Below are 19,471 nucleotides of genomic sequence, written 5' to 3'. Positions count from 1 at the left end.
TGAGATCTCAAATTCTTGGGATAAGTGTCTGGGTGCCTTGTCACTCCTTGGATGAGGCAGGTGACCCTGAGCAGACTTGCTGGCACCTCAGTTAGTGTCCTGTGACCCTACAGGTGCATTAAGTTGTACTGAATCTCCTCAGCTTGAATGGACAACTGTGGGTTGGTTTCTCTTTCCTCCTTCCTGCAGGCAGATGCTTCTCCTGGGTCCTTGCTTCCTCCTCTTTCCTCCTGCCTGTTAAAATTCAGGAACACCTCATTGTGAGTGAGGTGGAGCTCATGATGCTTGGGCTGGGCATTGTTTGGGAGTGGGATGGACTGCTATGTAGGGAGAAGGTTGGCCACAGCTTGCAGTACTTTGGGGCCAGGTAGTGGTGCCAGTGGTGGTCACAAGGTTGTGCTTTCTCTGTGGTTTGGGAACTGTACTGCAAAGGGTGGAGCTGCTGAAACACTTATCAGGAATTGTGCAAGGCCACTAGGAAGTGATGCAGTGAGGAGGCCCATCTAGCCATTTCTAGTGTAGTGGGTGGAAACACTAGGCAGGCCTGAAGTGAAGTGACCCATCCAGCTGCTCTGGACAGTGGGCTAGACTAGTAGGTAAGCCTGTAAAAAAGTGACCTCTCCAGCTGCTTCTGAGCAGTGGGCAGGGCCACTAGGTAGTTCTGCAGTGAAGAGTCTGGTACAGCCACTTCTGGGATTGTTGGCAAGGCTACGAGGCAGGACTGTTCAGGACAGAACTGACTAGCTGCTTCTCTGGGAGGGGTGGATGCACTTTATTTCCACCAGCCCGAGGGCATATTCATTAGGGTAGAAACCCGTGAGCTGTTTTTCCAGCTTGAGGTTTCAGACACACACAACTCAGTTTGTCAGCAAGGCTGGGGGTAGGGAGAGGAATGGAACGTAATCCGCCTGAGGAGGGTCTGCCTCTCTGATCTCCGGCCAGGGGTGTGGGGGTGCATCAGTTCAGCAGACTAGGGTTGGCTTCTCAGACTACAGAAAAGAGTCACAGCCACTGTGAGACCAGGCTTCACACTGCTGAGATCAGGACATTATAGCCTGTCCTACAGGTGTACTGGGTAGAGGTCAGAGCCTTAACACTGGGAAGGCACCTGTGGCTACTGGCCCCAGAGCAGGGCACATTCTGATTGAAGATGGCAACCTCCTGCATCAGCTTGGACCCCAAGGTTGGGGGTGGTGTGTACTGTTTGTGCTAGTGTTCTAGAGTGATGCGGTGTGTGTTTTCTAGGGCACTCCCCAGACTTGGCTCCAGGCTTGTCCTGCCAAAGGATCTGTGGGCCTTTGCAGTGAGTACAGAGGTTGGTGTGGGTCCTCTGCCTACCTTTTCACCACAAGGGAAAATTCCTCCTGTGCTGACCCCTGTGGTGGAGACATAGTGCCTCTCTCCCCTCTCTATGTTATTACCATCCTGGATTTTTGTGCTCCACAGTGGTCTCACCAGTCTCCTTCTGCATTCCTACACTCCCCCACTGATGTGCCTGACAATTTCTAGCTGTCTGTTAGTTGTCCTCGTCCTTCCCTGTGGGAGGAATGTGCCCTGGGCACCGCTACTCTGCCATCTTGTCCCCCACTATCTAAAGAACATTTTAGAGACAGCACATGCAGAGGCTCAGCGGTGTGGAAAAAGGAAGGGCTCTTCGAAGCTATGCTTGACGTGAGGCTACCTGAGCTAGGAAGCAAAGATAGAAGTGGGAAAGACTGGACAATCAGAGGGAACCTTGACTTAACAGGCCAGGTAAGGATTTAGATTTTGATCCTAAGGACAGTGAGGAAGTATACAGTATTCTCGTTGACCTCCCAGGCCTATGTAAGGGATCATCATCTCTCAGTCCCTGAAAGCCTTCTACCCCACAGTTGGACCTAGGAAGCTATGGCATATGGTAAGCGTTCGATAAATGTTCGCTGGATCCATGAATAAAGAATGAGTAAAACACATATGGACAGTTTTGGAATTTTTTCCATTGTATGCTAGCATGACTTTGTCACTTCTAAGAATTCCTCCTTGCCTATATCCTTCCTAAACCTAATCCTATTTGCTCTTGGCTGTGTCTTCACTCACAATTAGCATAAAGCACTGGAAATAAAGAGCTATATATATGCAACAACCACGAAACGTAAGTCAATTCCAGCCCAATCTTTTTATACCGTAACAACCATTTCCTTCTAGTGATGGCAAATTTAACAAGGTACATCACTAACTCAGGTGATGAAGGATCTTGCCATAATCATGACAGATTATTGTGTTAAACTTCATTAACTTAGGTGATTGAGGAAGAGTGATTTGGAATTCACAAGATGAGTGAAAAGAGACCTGTTCTGCCTTGTTTAGAATAAGAAATACTTGTACAACCTTCTTGGTTTCATGCATAAGGTATAGCAGAAACCAAATGCTAACCAGAGGTTACAAGCAAAAGCTTTATTTTGATTTTGTTTACAAACTGATAGTGTGGCCTCATTTAAACAAGATAAAATGATAAACATAATTTGAGTTGGTCCCCTCACCATTCAGTAATAAGTAGGACACATGTCCAGAGAGGGACGTCAGCAAGATGGTGACTAGAGGTGCCTGGCACTCATCCCCCCCCCCATAAAAAAGGACCCAAACAACAAGTAAAAAACTAAAATTCTGTGGAACACAGAAGCCCAGGATGGCAGCACAGAAAGGATAGTGAGGCATCCTGCCTCTGCCACCAAGTCTCCCCCATCAGGATCAGCTTGAAGCCAGGAGGATCAGGGCAAAAGTTAAGCAAAAGGCTCCCACTAGACCCCCTGCCCCTGCAGACACCAGCAATCCTCACTACAGGAGAATCCCACATCCTCACAAGTCCTGGGCCCAGTAAGTGGAGCTGCCTGGAATTCATGCATTATTTCAGAAGGATAGAAGGGGAAAGGCATAAAAAACTTATCTGATGAAATAATAGCTGAAAACTTCTCAAGTCTTCAGAGAGACATGGACATCCAGATCCAAAAACCCTAAAGATACCCAAATATATTCAACCCAAAAACATCCTCTTCTGGGCATGTTACAGTCAAAACTGTCAGAAGTCAAAGACAAAGAGAGAATTCTAAAAATAGCAAGAGAAAAATGTCACATCACAAATAAGAAAATCCCCATTAGACTAACAGATTTCTCAGCAGAAACCTTACAGGTCAGGAGAGAATGAGATGATATAGTCAAAGAACTAAAACATAAAAACTTTCAGCCAAGATACTATACTTAAAGTCTTTCTCAAACAGTTAAAACTGAGTGATTCACCACCACTAGACTGGCCTTACAAAAAATGCTTAAGGGAGTCCTATATCTGGAAGCAAAAGGATCATCATGAAACACATGAAAATATAAAGTTCACTGGTAGAGCAGATACACAAATGAGAAAGAGAAACTAATCACATATCCCTACAGAAAACCACCAAGCAGCAAAGATAAACAATAAGAGAGGAAGAAACAAAAGATATATAAAATGATCAGAAAACAGTTTACAAGATGAAAATAATAAGCCAAAGTAATCTGGATCAAAAAGAACAAAGCAGGACACATCAGACTATTTGACTTCAAAATACACTACAAAGCTATATAAACCAAGACAGCATGGTACTGGCATAAAAATAAACATACAGACCAATGGAATAGAGAGCCCAGAAGTAAAACCACATATTTTTGACAAAGATGCCAAAAACATACATTGGAAAAAAGATAGTCTCTTCAATAAATGGTGCTGGGAAAACTGAATATTCATGTGCAGAAGACTGAAACTAGACCCCCATCTCTCACCATATACAAAAATCAACTCAAAATAGATTGAAGACTTAAATATAAGACCCAAAACTATAGAAATACTAGAAGAAAACAAGAGAAATGCTTCAGGACATTGGTCTGGTCAAGTATTTTATGAATAAGACCTCAAAAGCACAAGCAAAAATAGACAAATGGGGTTATATCAAACTAAAAACCTCCTCCACTGCAAAGGAAACAATCAACAGAGTGAAGAGACAACCTGCAGAATGGGAGAAAATATTTGCAAACTATTCATCAGACAAGGGATTAACATCCACAGTATACAAGAAGTCAAACAACTCAACAGCAAAAAAAAAAAAAAAAAAAAAATCAATTAAAAGATGGCCAAATGATCTGAATAGACATTTCTCAAAAGAAGATATATAATTGACCGAAAAGTGTGTGAAAAAATGCTCAGTGTCACTAATTATCAGGAAAAAGCAAATCAAAACCACAATGAGATGTCATCTCACCCCAATTAGAATGACTACCATCAAAAAGATAAAATAATAAATGCTGGCAAGGATGTAGAGAGAAAAGAATGCTCATATACTGTTAGTGGGAGTATAAATTAGTACAGTCATTATGGAAAACAGTATGGAGGTTCCTCAAAAAACTAAAAATAGAACTACCGTAACATCCATCAGTCCCACTGCTGGGTCTATATCCAAAGGAAAGAAAATCAGTATGTCAGAGAAGTATCTGCACTCCCATGTTTACTGTAGTACATATCGCAATAGTCAAAATGTGGAATCAACCTGAGTGTCCATCAACAAATGAATGGATGAAGAAAATGTGGGCTATACAAGGGTACTTCAAAAAGTTCATGGAAAAATAAAATTAAAGATAACATGAATCTTTCCACAAACTTTTGAAAACCCCTCATATACACAATTTAATATTATTCAGCCCTAAAAAAAAGAAGGAAATCCTATCATTAGTGGCAATATGGATGATCCTGGAGGACATTATGTTAAGTGAAATAAGCCAGTCTAAGAAAGATAAATACCACATGATCTCACTCATATGCGGAAGCTAAACAAAGTTGAACTCATAGAATTAGACAGAAGAATAGTAGATACTAGAGGCTGGGAATGATCAGGGGAAGGAGAGGCAGGGAGAGGTTAATTAACAGATACTAATTACAGCTAGATAACAGAAACAATTTCTAGTGTTCACTGTGGGGTGACTATATAAATCATTAGCAATTTATTGTATATTTTCAAATAGCTAGAAGAGAGGATTTGCAATGTTCCCAACACAAAGAATTGATAAATGTTTAAGGTGATGGATATATGAATTAACCTAATTTGATCATTACACATTGTATACAAGTATCAAAATATCACACCACACCCCATAAATATGCACAATTTTTGTATCAATTATAAATAAAATAAATTTTAGAAATAATAACAGGTGGGAATGCATGGATAAAACCTGCTTGAAAACACACACTATAAATTTACTTTTTTAATGCAATCATACAAAATTATAATACAAGGTAATCAATACTATGGCAACTGAATATTTACTAGTGTCATGATAATGACATCTTCGTATATACAGGCATTTTTTAATGATGGAGATGCTCATCTCCAACATAAGTAAGCAAGATGAAGTTGAACACAAATAAGTAAACACTCCAGTCCTCAGTGAACTAAAAAAGTATCAAATGCTCCAGCTTCTGTGCCAATGCTGGGATATCTCTGTGGCATAATGCTTTTCAATTAGCATAAAAACTCTTCATTCTAGTAGAATATTAATCAGGAGAATTAAATAATACTCATTTATTTCTGAAGTTCAAACAAATGTACATAAATTTTTTCAGAGACATAGAGAAAGACATTGTTTTTGTTCTTATATTTCCTAAGCAACTCTATATTGTATAAAGTTTACAAATTGATAAAGCAGGAGAGAAAATTATACTAAAGTCCTGTGAAGTGAATAAACTCTCACCAGGGCTAAAATGCATTCCATTTCAACACAACAGTTGTGTGGCTTACCAAAGAGGCCATGGTGAATCCAATGACTTCGATATAGCCATCGTCATGACGCTGAGGTTCAAAATCATGGTGATCTCCTGGGTTTCCCCAGGGCATTGTGCCAGCACAATATCTGAAATGTAACATTAGAGACAATTAAATACAGTCCATTTTTCTCATGATTATCATTAAGGATTAATTTATAGTTAGACCCAATGTTTTTTTAATACAAGAACAGTTTTCTGTTACAACAGAAAAGAAAATGGACTTATTATCCCTAAAACATCAACCTGTAAAAATGGGCCATAATTTTACAACAAAAGCATCCTCTTGCACTCAACTTTCTCCTGATTTATTATTTATCAACATTTCTCACTCTATAATTTTTATACATCTGTTTTCTATAATATAGCATGAGTTATCTATAGGTGGTTTCAGGATTTGGTCTTGGGTGAAGACATATTATGCCAGTAAAAGAGTGAAAGGGAACTGAGGTGGGCAGCATTTACCATTAGATACATAATTAGATACATAAGCAGTATCCACAGGAGTAGGGAAAGGCAATCAAAAAGAGATTAGAAAGAAAAGGGGAAATAAAGGAAATTTTTTAAGTAGAGAAAGGAGGAGCCAAAGGTGAGGAGAAGAAGAGAAAGGAAAAAGAAAAGAAATAAAATAAAGAAAGCTAACAACGTTTTCTGAGAATCTAGCCCTTGTTAAACTAAGCTGAAAATACTTCTGGAATAAGATTGTATCTGACTATACTGAGTACTGCCAAGAATAATCAGGAGACTATGATATGCTTTCCTAGCCACAGATTTAAATACAACTCTCATTTCAATTAAATTCAGTCTAAACAGAACTGATTTGCAGAGTTTATATGTAAGCTGTTTAGTTGGGCAAATAAGAAAGGATTACAGATCTACCCCTTCCAAAATCTTGGCTTGGGAGCCTAGAATCTAATTTTATGCCACTGAGATAATGTGCTTATTTTGAATCTAGTTCATCTTAAATATCCCTTTCTCCTGAGGTATATAATAGCACCAAAGAGAGTTGACAACCTGGCTGGAAAATGCTACTCTAACTGATCCTATTTTTTCCAAAGCAATAAGTCTGGCAATGATTTTGAATAAATTCCATACTCAAATCAGGCTGGATGGTTTCCTAACAATGTTTGGGAAACTGAAAACAGGGATTTATTCAAGTCTATCATTCTTAGAGGCAGGAGATGAGGGGAGAAAAGAACAGTACTGTAATTAAGAATTAAATAAAAATGTTCCAATCAAGAAAGCTGTTGGGTTTCTTAAAAATGGCTAAGTGTAGACCATGCATGCCATATTGCACACAAAACCACCTACCACAGAGAACACTAAATAAACCAAATAGGAGAACAAAATGATCAGACCGGGCATCCTTTAGAAAGTCACTAACATAACTGATTTTCACTGTTTATACCTGAAATGTTTTTGTTATGAAAACAGGTAACTTCACATCAGAGTTCACACCAAACCAAAGAAACAATGTGAACAGAGCTTACCTGGGTATATTCAAAAATACTATACACTGGAACTTCAGTTCCTGAATCTTTGGGGTGAGATCTGTTCCATCACACTGCAACAATCGAAAACAGCAAAGGTTGTGAAGTAGTCACAAGTCTAAAATTATTTTCACGGACGACTGGGTTAACAATAGTTCATACCATGGTCGCCGTCTTCTTGCCCCTAACTCTGCTGAAGTGAGTGCCAGTTACTACAACTGAAAATTTATTCTGATTATAGCTTTACTAGACCCAGGGTTTAGAGCTCAGTTGTGTTTTGATTTAATGCAAAAACAAAGCTGCCATTTGGCCAAAATTTTTTTTCTCTGGTCTCACAATCAAAGAAAATATTGTCACTCTTAACCTTTGATTATTATTAGATATTTAGGCTCATAGTGTCATCATTAAAATATTTATGAACACTTGAAAGAATGAAAAGAATGAAGCCCAAGCTAAGGCAGTCATCTGATTCAAATTATGGTCATAACATAAGCATTTATTTTCTTTGCTTTTCGAGTAAATTTTTATTTTGAAAATGTTTAACTTGCTTTGAATACTTCTTAAAAGGTACATATACTTCAGACTTTAAAAAAATATATATCTATTATAAATTACTATTGTCTCTATTAATGATTTGTTCTTACAAATTTCATCCCTTACAGACTTTGGACTTCTCTTATTTAGCAGAGGCTGGACATGGCCCTGGGTCTCGAGGGCCTCAGGCCAGGTTCAAATACCTTCGAACGTGGCTTCCACGTACAAAGTGATTAGAGCTGTCCTCAGGACTCTTAGCATCTGACTAATCAAAGAAAAGATTTTCATTTCCTTTTCTCATTTCCCACTGGTGACAAAAGTCCAAAGAGAAAAACTCTAGTCACGATACAGACTTCTCAATGTCAAAGGCAGAAAGCCTGTTTTATATCTGCTTTCCTCATACCCTTATCACAGAATTTTTCCATTATTTCTCTTTTAGAGTAAGGAGGAAAACATTTGCAAGCTCTCTGCAAATTTCTGAAGGTTTCTTTGAGAGAAGTTTCAATCTAAGGACAGTGATGTTGCTAGCAGTCACGGTTGTCTCTAAGCACCAACATTCTTTACCCGGCTGATCTTAACACAGCCTAAGTTTTATGAGCATTCTCAAAAATTGTTTCCAGGAAATCTTACAGTCCTAAATGAACAAAACACTTTGTTATGTAATTTAGTTAGGAAGCAAATTCTAGACATTGATTGAAGTTGTTTTTATAGTACTCTCAGCTACTGAGCAAACATGGAGTCTCCCAATTTACTTAAGGACTTGAAATGAGTTTATAAATGACTATGCCAATGAAAAAAACAATGTAGATGTTTTAAATGCTCAAAGTTGAGTGTTTTAAGAAATTAAAACTTCCAAAAAATAGGATGTGATACATTAAATAGCAGGCAAAGCAGTATTGCTGCATTATAGAAAAAATCTATAATATGTATTGTATTTAGAACAGAATTCATTCTTAAATTTTCTTATTTTTCTTCCTGGGAAACATGTCAGTGACTTAGGAAACTCAAATTATATAAAGATGAGCACCTTACAATGTATATGCTTTACAAAGTGTTCTTACATTTTACTGCATTAAACTGTACAATTCCTTAGAACAGCAGTTTTCAAATTTTTCCCTACTTCAAACACACCTAAAGGAAAATATTTGCATTCAAAATATGTACAAACTTATATACTGATAAAACAAATAACAAGAAGAAAATATGGAAAGTAGAGCAAATAATGCTGTATGTAGGATTTTGTTATTGTTCTGTGTTTTCTTGGCCTAGTATTCGTATGCATATTTACCTCTTTATAAACAGAGATTATTACCTATTGCACCCAAAACACTGACTCTACCCTATGGAAAAGATAAGATGGTCTGTTCTTGTATACATATATATAATCACTCTAGCTAACCTTCCAATCTTTTCATCTCAAACCCAAGAACACATATAGTGATATTATTGTTGAAATATCCTTTTGTCCTCCTGTGTCACAGCACAGTGGTCAAAAACTGTTGCTTCAAAGACATGTCTTGTTATGCCAGTTATACAGAGGAGGAAGGCAAACTCTTCTGAAAGGTTAAATAATTTCCTCAAAGTCATATACCTAGTAAAGGCCAACCTAAGAATGAATCCCAAATTGTTCACACTTAGTTTCTAATGTTTTATTTTTCTCCTTCTAAGGTATAAATACATAAATATTCTACCTGGAATAGTACATGTATTGGCTGATATCAAATCTTTTCTAGTTATTTGCTGCCATTTTGGCCTCTCAGCAAGCTTCTTTTAATCTCTGCTATAGCCACCCATGTCCTATCAAGAAAACTGCCAGCTATGAGAGAGAAACTTTCCCGTGGTTAGGAAGTATATAGAGTTTAATTTCATCTGGCTGCTTAACAGTGTGCTGACATTCAATACGGCCACTGCCCAGCACTCAGTGGCTCTCTTGGCAGGACTGATCTTCCCTTAAATGAAAAATACTGAAAGAGGTGGTCAAGTTTATTTTTGGTTGGGTTGCAAGCAGCTGAAGAAACAGGGGAAGCTGGAGTGAAGACTGCTTCTACTTAAATTTAATAATCATAATTTTATCAAAATACAGATCTTCACAGTTCAATGGACCATGCGTCTTTCATGTGTCTAGCAGTATTTAAGTTTTCAAGAGTCTCTACCACTAAGAGATATTTGCTTTTCACTGTTATTATATGAAAACTGAAACATCAGAAAGTGATGCCAAGGGTTGTTATGCCAATGGTGAAAGCCTTTGTCTCCTGTTTCAACTGGTTTAAGAGATTCGTGTCTCATAGATATACTGGTGATTACAAATTTTTATTTTTATTCTCTCATGTTCCTCCATATTCCTCTATATTCCCATTAGTGTAAGATGATATGCTTTTCTCTATTTTCACGTATATATTTCATTCTGACCCCTCTTGTCACATACTCTTATTCTCTGCCTATGCCAGGATAAATTTGAGCATGGCTATATTCCCATTCCTTTTTGTCTATTCACATATTTTTCCTTCTGTCTTTCTTTTTCATGTTCATCTGTGCACAACAAAGTCACGTTCTTCCCTTCTTTTAACTTGGTTACTATAAGGATTGATGTCTTTCTTAGTAACTAATTATATCCTATTTTAGATTGTATCACGTAGAGAAAGATAAATTTCTCTCTCCTTTTGCCTCCAAGCCATTTATGTCCAAAGCCAGAGACAGAGACTTAGGAAGAAATAGCACATAAAATCCATTCAGTGGTGAGCAACCCTGACCAGGCTGGAGAGAGTCACCACAAAATAAAGAAATCAATGCATTGTTCTCACACGGAGACTTCTCAGACAGCCCTGGAATAAAGATACTTGTTTGGTAAGCATCTGTTTATACTTCAAGATCTAACTAGCATCATTTCTTTGAGGAAGGTCTACATGACCCCACCACAGTCCCAGTTGTCATTTCTTCCTTTGTGTCATCACCATATTTTGTACATGGTAGAATAGCATTTATATCATTCTGCAGAGATTTATGTGTCCTTCTCCACGACCAAACTGTGAGTTTCATCAGGAGTAAAACCAGTCTTTCTAATTATCTTCATCCCGAGCAACTAAATATGTCCGACACATAGTAAGTGTTCATAAATGCTGGCTGAATGAACTACGCTAAATGATCTCTAAAGTTCTATATAGTCCAGTAATAAAATATATAAACTGGTATTTTGGAGTTTATTTTTTGCAGCACTCATATTCAAATGAAATCAATCAACATATTCAATACTTACAACAACTTTAACATGTTTGGAAAGATCTCTGGAACTTCTTTGCAGGAAATCAGAAAAAGCAGCCTATACCACAGGGAAATAAAGAAAGAAAATATCTATAATTACATGGTTAAGCCAAACCCTTGCTTTCACATTATAAATAGTTCTCAGTGACTCCAAATGATGCAAAAATATAAACAAGCTCTTCTTTTGCTGGACTGAAAGTAAGGCATGCAGTGGCTGTCAAGTTGAACTCTTTCTCTGTTTCCAAACTATAATCTGTAATAAAATTTAAGAGCACAGAAGGAGAGTGGAAAAGTGGATCATTCAAGGATCACTTTGGAGACTTATTCTGACCACCTTTCCTGACCATCCTCTTGTCCACTCGGTGCTGAAATGATCTTTAACTTGCCACTGAGAACAACGTCTCACTTCACCCCCCTTTCATTTCAACTCCCCCTAGCCAGTGGCATAAATTTACATCACACTTTATCCACATTTTAGATGCCTTTTTTTTCCTTCTCTAGTTACCCTTAGGGATGTCCCTGAGGAAGAAAAGAAGAAGAAAAAGTGGGTCCTTTTAATCTCATATATGTTTCCATGAAAAATTTCCCATGTTCGGCCAATTTCTCACCCAAATGACAATGTGCACATACCCCGGTGAAAACTATATTCTTACCTAAGATTTTCCATACATCTTTCAGCCTACCTAATTTCCCCATTCCTTGCAGTGGCTTTGATGTTTGTTTTTCACATCATTCTGTGAATATCATCCCTTCTTGTGCAACATGGAACCTCAGGACTTTAAAGTTCAAAGAGGATGAACACCAATTCTCTTCTGAGAACTAGTTTAGGAAATACACCTTACTTTCATTCTTAAACCAAGGTATTAAACATTAGAAACATCAAGACATACACAGAAGCGTCTGAGATGTGTGTAATTATTGTTAATGTAGTTAACATCTTTATTATTCACAGTGAATTAGTATTAAATAACATGTAATAATTATACAATGAAATATATACTTACCCCTGCATAGAACATTTTATTCCGAAAACGACTGTTGAATTTCTCTGGATTTGCTTCTGTGAAAGAAGAAAGGTAGTTTCATTATAGTGACCTCATTAAAGGTGGTGACTTAGACTAGCTCCCCTACTTCCTTCCCCACTCCCTTCCCACTCTACAGATACAGTAAATCCAACAGCTTTGTTGTCATCTTTCCCTTAGCTCCAGGCCAGTGGGTACAGTGGCCTAGTGCTACAGGTACAATTGCCCAGTGCTAAAAAATGTATAGTTCCAAACTAACAGCATTGGAGTTAAATGGGAGATTTTTTTGAAATGCAAATTTTTAGGCACTATCCCAGACCTACTGAATTAGAATGTCTGGGTGTGGGGCCCAGAAAAAGGTGGTTTAACCAGATTGCAGGTGATTCACATGCACATTAAATGTTAAGACACTGGATTCTTTTTTAAAATAAGAGGGATGGCTGGGACATGGGCAGGGATGAGAGGGGAAGGAGGAAGGAGGTAGAAAGGTGATTATTTGCTTTGACCTCCATAGGGCATGACTTCCATAAACTATGTGTGCAGCTTCCAACTGTATTTAAATATGGGCAATTTGGACAAAAATTAATGAGTAATTTGCTTTCACGTTTTGCAAAAACTCTAAACTACCACCTGTTTTCTTGCTTGTAACAGGCCTTGAAAAATCATTTTGTTTAATGGAGAATACACACACACACACAAACACACACAGATGGCCTACTGAATGGACTCAGGGCATATTACAATAAAGGCTCTGTCTGAAAAATGGTTTAATTTTGAGTTTGCTCCCATATGTTACGTAGGTTGAAGACTCAAAAAGATGAAACAAGAATCAACATCAGAGAATTTTCATATGAACTCAAGAGATTATAAAATCCCTAAAATATTATTCCCTCAAATGTTTCTTTTCTAATAAAATTTCAAAACATTCAAAAAGAACCTACTGTATACACTTAGCCTTCTGCTATTTTATCCCATATGCCAATTAATTTCTTCTTAGGCTAGTCTTTCACCAAGCCATTTTCCAAGCAGGCTACTAAGCTGAAACTCTCCAAGCCCTAACCCTTTTTTCAAATGGCAATTCCCTACAATTGTCTACTTGAAGAAAAGCAGCAGAGTTCACTCACAAAAACTGGGCAGAACAAAAGCTCCAGGACCTCAAGAAATAATCCTGGACAAATGACTATTAGATTATTCTCATGAATATTAGAACATAATATCAGCACATGACATGGAAACTGTGTAAAGGACAGCAAACTTAAAAAAAAAAAAGGTAGTGTTTTTGTAGATCGGCTCTTGAGAGCTATCTACTTACAGTTTCTATATTACAAAAGCTCTCCTTAACTATTTACTCTGTTCTATCAAATTAAGTACCCTAACCCTAGAAACAAAATAAAACAGAAGGTAAAAGGTTAATTTATAGGGTATAGTAAACAAAAAGAAGATAAAAATGGTATAAATTGCTCTACCTCCCTGATCTCCCATTCCTGGACCCAGAGTTGACCATTTCACAGGTGAGGTCTTCTCCAGGAAAAATGTGGCTGCAGAACGACATGTTGTATCTGACATTTTTTGAACCAGATTAGACTGGGTACCATTTTCAGTTGTGTTAACTGTTTTGCTTTACAAAACCAGAAGCAAAATGAGAATCTCTTTTGCTATGCAATTTATCATAAGTACATAGGTCTTAAATTAAAAAAAAAAATCAGATCCAGCCATCAAGCAAGTTACAAGAAATGGAAAATGGCAGCCCTGGTCTGGCACAGAAGTTTTTCTGGGCATTAACATCCACAGATATTAAGGGAATCATATATCAACTATTAACATTTACATTTTTTATAATTTATGTTTTAGGAGATACATCTTTATGAGGTTTTCCTAGGAGCCTTGAAGAATTACAAAAGTTTTTTTGGTAAGAAACAAACTGTATTTTCTCTCAAGAGATAGGCTATTTTCTGTAATACTCAAAAAGATTAGAATAAAATTAAGAAATAAATTGAGTATCTGGTGATTTTCACACACACTGTTGATAAAAACAGTCATCTCAGATGTAATTTAACTAGATAAAATTCAATGAAATAGGTTAAACTAAAAAACAGAGATCAAGACACTAACATTCGGAGAGGTGTCCGAAAGACATAAAATAGAGATGTAGGGGAGTCACACATATGCTTTGGCTTTGAGGACAGAAAGGGTGTAAGGGAAATCCTGTTAGTACCTGAAGAAGAAACCTATATGTTATGCTATTGACTTCCAGGTTGAGGCTGCTTTGGCAACTGGACCCTTTTCCCATTTTTATATCTACACTATTCCAAAAGAATTCAGAAACAAAGGTTGGCTGGAACTAAGAGACAGATGTCGACTTAGTGCTGGAATTTCATCAATTCCAGCAGAAGCCAGGCCATAAGAAATCAAGGGATAGCCTGCAAATAGCAGTACCCAATCATTCCCCATTGGCTGTTAAAAAGAAGAGACTGGATGGTTGACTGTGTCTATGTATAATTATAGGAGTTGATGTGCTTTTGAAGAAGACCAAAGAGTGTGAGCTCTAACTATATCAAGAAAAGGGGGATAAACAATTGGGAAAGGGCCAGTGAGAAAGTTTGCTGGCTCTCAGTCCTTCAGGGAATTGTGTCTGTTGATCGGTATAAGGTAAACCACAAAAGGCCACTCTTAGGAAAGGTTAACAGTACTCAAAATATCCTGAGACTCCAGTAGCCGAAGTATCCATGGCTCACTGCTCCCGTTGCTGGGTTGCCTGCTGTCCTCTTCCACAAGAAGAGGGTGGGAGACAGTGAAGTGCAAACACTCACTGTGCATGTCTGTGCCACTAGCCTATTTACAACCTACTGGGCACCAACAGTATCTTCACTAGTTTTCTATTCCTGCCATAACAAATCACTACAAACTTGGCAATTTAAAACAATATCCACTTACTTTCTTATAGTTGTGTAGGTCAAAAGTCTAGTTTGGGCTCTCCTAGGTCCTCGGCTTTGGGTCTCACTATGCCCAGATCAAGGTGTCATCCTGCTGGGCTCTTATTGAGAGGTTCTGGGAAGAGTTCACTGCCAAGCTCATTCAGATTGTTGGACTGAAATTCTCCTTCCTGGCTGGCCACTGGCTGGGGGTTATTCCCAGCTTCTACAGGCTGCCTGCATTCCTTGATTCCTGATCCCCAAAAATGGCACATCGAGCCCTTCTCACACTTTGACTCTGACTTCCTGTTCTGCTTTTCACTTCTGCTTTTAAGGGTGCATGTTATTACATCGGGCCCACCCAGATCTTTCACAATTATCTTCCTGTCTTAAAGCCAGCTGGTTATTAACCTTAATTACATCTAAAAAGCCTTTTTGCCATCTAAGGTAACAAAACTACAAGCATACCACCAGATGGCAAAGATCAGGGAGGCCAAAATCCTACTTGCCAGTGTCCACCTGCCAGCCCCATGATTCACATCCCTCCCATTTGAAAAATGCATTCACTCCCTTTAAGGTCCCCAAAGATCTCATCATATTAGAGCATCAATTCAAAATCCAAAAACTTCATCTAAATCTCATTAGCTCAAACATTCTAAATCTTATCATCTGAATCATCTAAACAATCTGGCTCTAGATGCAATCCATTTATAATGATGATGGAGCTCTGGGTATAATCCATTCAATTGATTAAACATATTAGCCCTATCCTTACATAAAACACAATAACATATGTGTCATCAGAATGGGGATCCTAAAACCCTCCTTTTGACTGTGATTAGTCTTCAGTTTAGCTTTAGTCCCTTTCAAATGTTTATTTCAGCCTGGCTGTCTGTCATCATCTAGGTCTTGGAAGGTTCTGAAATAAACACATTAACTTATTTAACACAATTTATTTATTCCCTCTTCCTGTCTCACTGAGCTCTTCCTCCTTTTCCCCCTTTATTGGCTCTAGTTAATGACCACTACAGACTCTTTTCTTTAAGCTAGCCGATAGCCTCCCAAATGTGTCTTCAAAAAAGCAGGAAGTGCAAGATAACTGAGTCACATGGTTTCCACAGTGCTTCCTGTGGAAGTATATGATGACTGTGCACAGACATTCACATTGCATTTGCATTCCACACATATATCATTTCCAAGTTTCTAGCCACTGAAAACGTATATATTCAATGATTGTTAGTGCTGCAAAGGGCCTAAAAGGTTCCTTAGCTCTCAACACGGTTTCAACATGCTTCCTTCTCTGTGGAGCTTGCAGACAGCAGCCTCACCCCTTTGTTCCCCTACGATTATGCCCCTAGGAAAGAATGTACTTAAATTCTGGCCATTAGTTGCATGCTGCTCTGCTGCCATAGATTTCCACCCAACACCAAGTTCCTCAAGAGCTCAGATAATACAAGCTCATGAAAGAATGATGATGAAATATGTATTAATTTACCTCCTTGGATGTTTGGTATTTTATTAATTAACTTACAATGACTATAATTTTAAAGCCAACATTTTTTTAATCGATTTTGCATATTCTTGGGGCACAAAGGTGACCATCACTACCCGTGCCTAAGATGATCTGATCAATACTATTAGCATGGCCATTACCACAAATTGCAATTATTCCCCATGTCCCCCACCCAACCTCTCTCCAACCTCCCTCTCCTACCCCCTTCCATGCCTGGCAACCCTAGGCATGTTCTCTCGCTCTGCAAGTCCAATGCACCACTGTGGTCTTTCTTTCCTTCCTTCTTTCTCTCTTAGCTCCTGCTTATGAGTGAGGATATGTAGTATTTTTCCCTATGTGCCTGAAAGCCAACTTTCTGATATTTCAGACATGTGGACACATGAAGTTTATTGGCCAAAACTGATGGGTCAAATCTCTCAGGTAAGAGACCACATATAAATGGAATCACAAAACCATACCCACAAAGAATCATGTCAAAATATAGTTTTTAAGCATTGCTCATGAAAATTCAGTATTACACACATTTTTTTAAAAACCTAATATATGGAACAAAAGATAAGCAATCCTATGTTCTTCATTTTCAAATAAAAAAGCCAAATTACATCAAAACATAGAAAAAGAAGTTTAAAAGGTCAGTATGTTTGATTATTTGTATTCCTGAAAATATACAATGTAAGACAATAATAATAACATAAGTGAACCCTTATAATCTTAGGTTTTATGAAATGTAAACATTTATGACATTTCTGATGTCCAATATAATATACTGCTTTAGAATATGTAAGAATTGGTTAAAAATGCTGTATGCATATGTTCTGACTTGCTTCAACTAATCTTAGCTCAAATTTCCTTTGACAAGATCCTGAAAGGAGAAACAAGCTCACATCTAAAGGTAAAATGAAAACATGACAGTGGACCCAGATACACATTCCACATGGTAAAATACACTTCCAAGATTTTAGAATTGAATTACTACTCGCATTACCTATGGGCACTTTTGCCAACTCTGTATGTTGACAAGCAAGGCTCCCTGACTCATAATTCAGACTAATGGATTTTTTTCTTGCAACTATTAAAAATACATACGCACATGCACATGTACATACAAACGCATATTCCATGTGCATGTCTTTATCACACTCCTTCTTTACTCCATTTTCAACTTCTTGACTAAAATTCACATCGAATCCAGTTTGCCTGAGGCATATTAGGGAGATATCTGTAAATATGAGGGTACTTCAAAAAATTCATGGAAAGGTTCGTATTATCCTTTAATTCTACTTTTCCATGAACTCTGTGAAGTACCCTCGTATAAGCAAAGTACCTATGTGTGTAAGAATCAATATGCAATTTGAACCCCATATAACTCACACATCTTCCGTATTTTCTCCATTGGATACTAACCCAATCTTAAGTCTTCAGTTATCGTGTACACACAAATGACTCAAATTCATGCCTGCAGTAAAATCACCACCTTCAACTCAAATTGTGTACAGTATTTTAAAAACCTTCCCTTCTTTCCAACATCATCTCCCATTAAGGACAAATATTTGTATCAACATTATCCTTTTTTTTTTTAAACACCATAGCAAAATCTTTCATCGTGTACTAATTGCTCATCTAACCCATCTTTATGACAAGCTCATTTGTCTCTTTCTACTTCTCTTTCCAGTTTGACATGCTCTCACCCACTTTACTTGTCTACATCACATTCCTCTCTGTATCTCCCAACTGTATTACCTACTATGCTTTCTAGAAATTTCCCCCAATTTCCACTGGTCCCACTGATTCCTATATTATTTACTGCCTATACAACTAATCTTGCCTTTATTGTATATTACCTTGTACTGCTATGTATCTTTTATCTTTGGGGCCTATCCCTCAATTAAACATTCCATTACTGCAACGAACATTGAGACAGCCACTGGGCTGGGACTAGGAATATAAACATAATTAAGAGGGTTCTTTTGCCCTCATGTAGTTTACAGTGGGGGAACAGGTCTGAAAATGAAAAGTAAAATGTTATTTTATGTATGCTATGAAAAATGTCTATATAAGATGAAGTGGTGGGCACGTAAGAGGGGGATGTTCCAAAAGTGTTCTCAAGGGAGGTATACTTGAATCTTGAATGATGAGTAGGTTCCAGATGAAAAAGAAGATTTCAGAGAATCACAGACAGTGAGAATTTCTCAAGGGAAAACTGTCCTTGAGCCTCAGTGCCTGGACAAGAGTCTGCAGTGTGTCCTTTGCAATGATGGTAGTGATGAAATTTAGCAAGCTAATGCAAATGACACCTTTTTAAAAAACCTGTCAGTTTTCTATGATACAAATCATGACACATTCATGATCCTTTGACATGTGCTGATCTGCATGTCTCTGTATATTCAGTGAAAATAGTAAATCCTAAATCAAATTTAAACACTGCCTCCTCTAGAGTCATAATTGTATATCCTTGACCTTGTGGAATAAAGTTTAACTCTTCTGAATAATAAGTAACTTCAATGAGCCAGTAAAATTTAATCATCCAATCTCAGACTAAAAATCTGATGTGTTTAATATCCTTCATGTCCAAAATGTGACAATCTCATTCATATAGCTGGCAAAGTGAGACCTAACTTTGTCACTGATAACCATAATCATTGTTAACACAGCTACACATAAACAGATTGAAATATTTTCAATGCACTTCCTCAAGCATTGTCATAATGCAATAATGATGACCTGGGCGAGACTCCAGCTGACAATTACATGACCAATCCTATTACATCTCCAAATTCTATTCTGAACGATTGCACTTGCTGATACTTATGTAGCAACGGTTCAACCATGAATGGTTTGGCTACTTCAAGAAGAAAAGAGCATCTCTGTTTTCCAACCAAGTGAAGTATACCTTCTTTCTAATCAAACACAGAAACCCAAAT

At 37.7% G+C, this 19,471-nt stretch overlaps 1 protein-coding gene across 2 annotated transcripts in view; it reads right to left on the bottom strand.

Moving 5' to 3' along the window:
• DGKI (diacylglycerol kinase iota) overlaps positions 1-19,471 on the bottom strand; it is a 436,008-nt gene that overhangs the window by 162,833 nt on the left and 253,704 nt on the right. For both annotated transcript variants that reach the window (XM_063099453.1, XM_063099454.1), the window contains exons 16-19: positions 12,108-12,163; positions 11,099-11,161; positions 7,312-7,385; positions 5,799-5,910 (exon numbers count right to left, since the gene is read on the bottom strand). In XM_063099453.1, coding sequence (XP_062955523.1) covers positions 5,799-5,910; positions 7,312-7,385; positions 11,099-11,161; positions 12,108-12,163 — 305 coding nt within the window. The remainder of the gene's footprint in view (positions 1-5,798; positions 5,911-7,311; positions 7,386-11,098; positions 11,162-12,107; positions 12,164-19,471) is intronic.

The sequence above is a fragment of the Cynocephalus volans genome, chromosome 6, assembly GCF_027409185.1.
Source record: "Cynocephalus volans isolate mCynVol1 chromosome 6, mCynVol1.pri, whole genome shotgun sequence".
NCBI lineage: Eukaryota > Metazoa > Chordata > Mammalia > Dermoptera > Cynocephalidae > Cynocephalus > Cynocephalus volans.
Note: the sequence above shows the minus strand (reverse complement) of the source record. Positions and strands in the feature narration are given on the sequence as shown.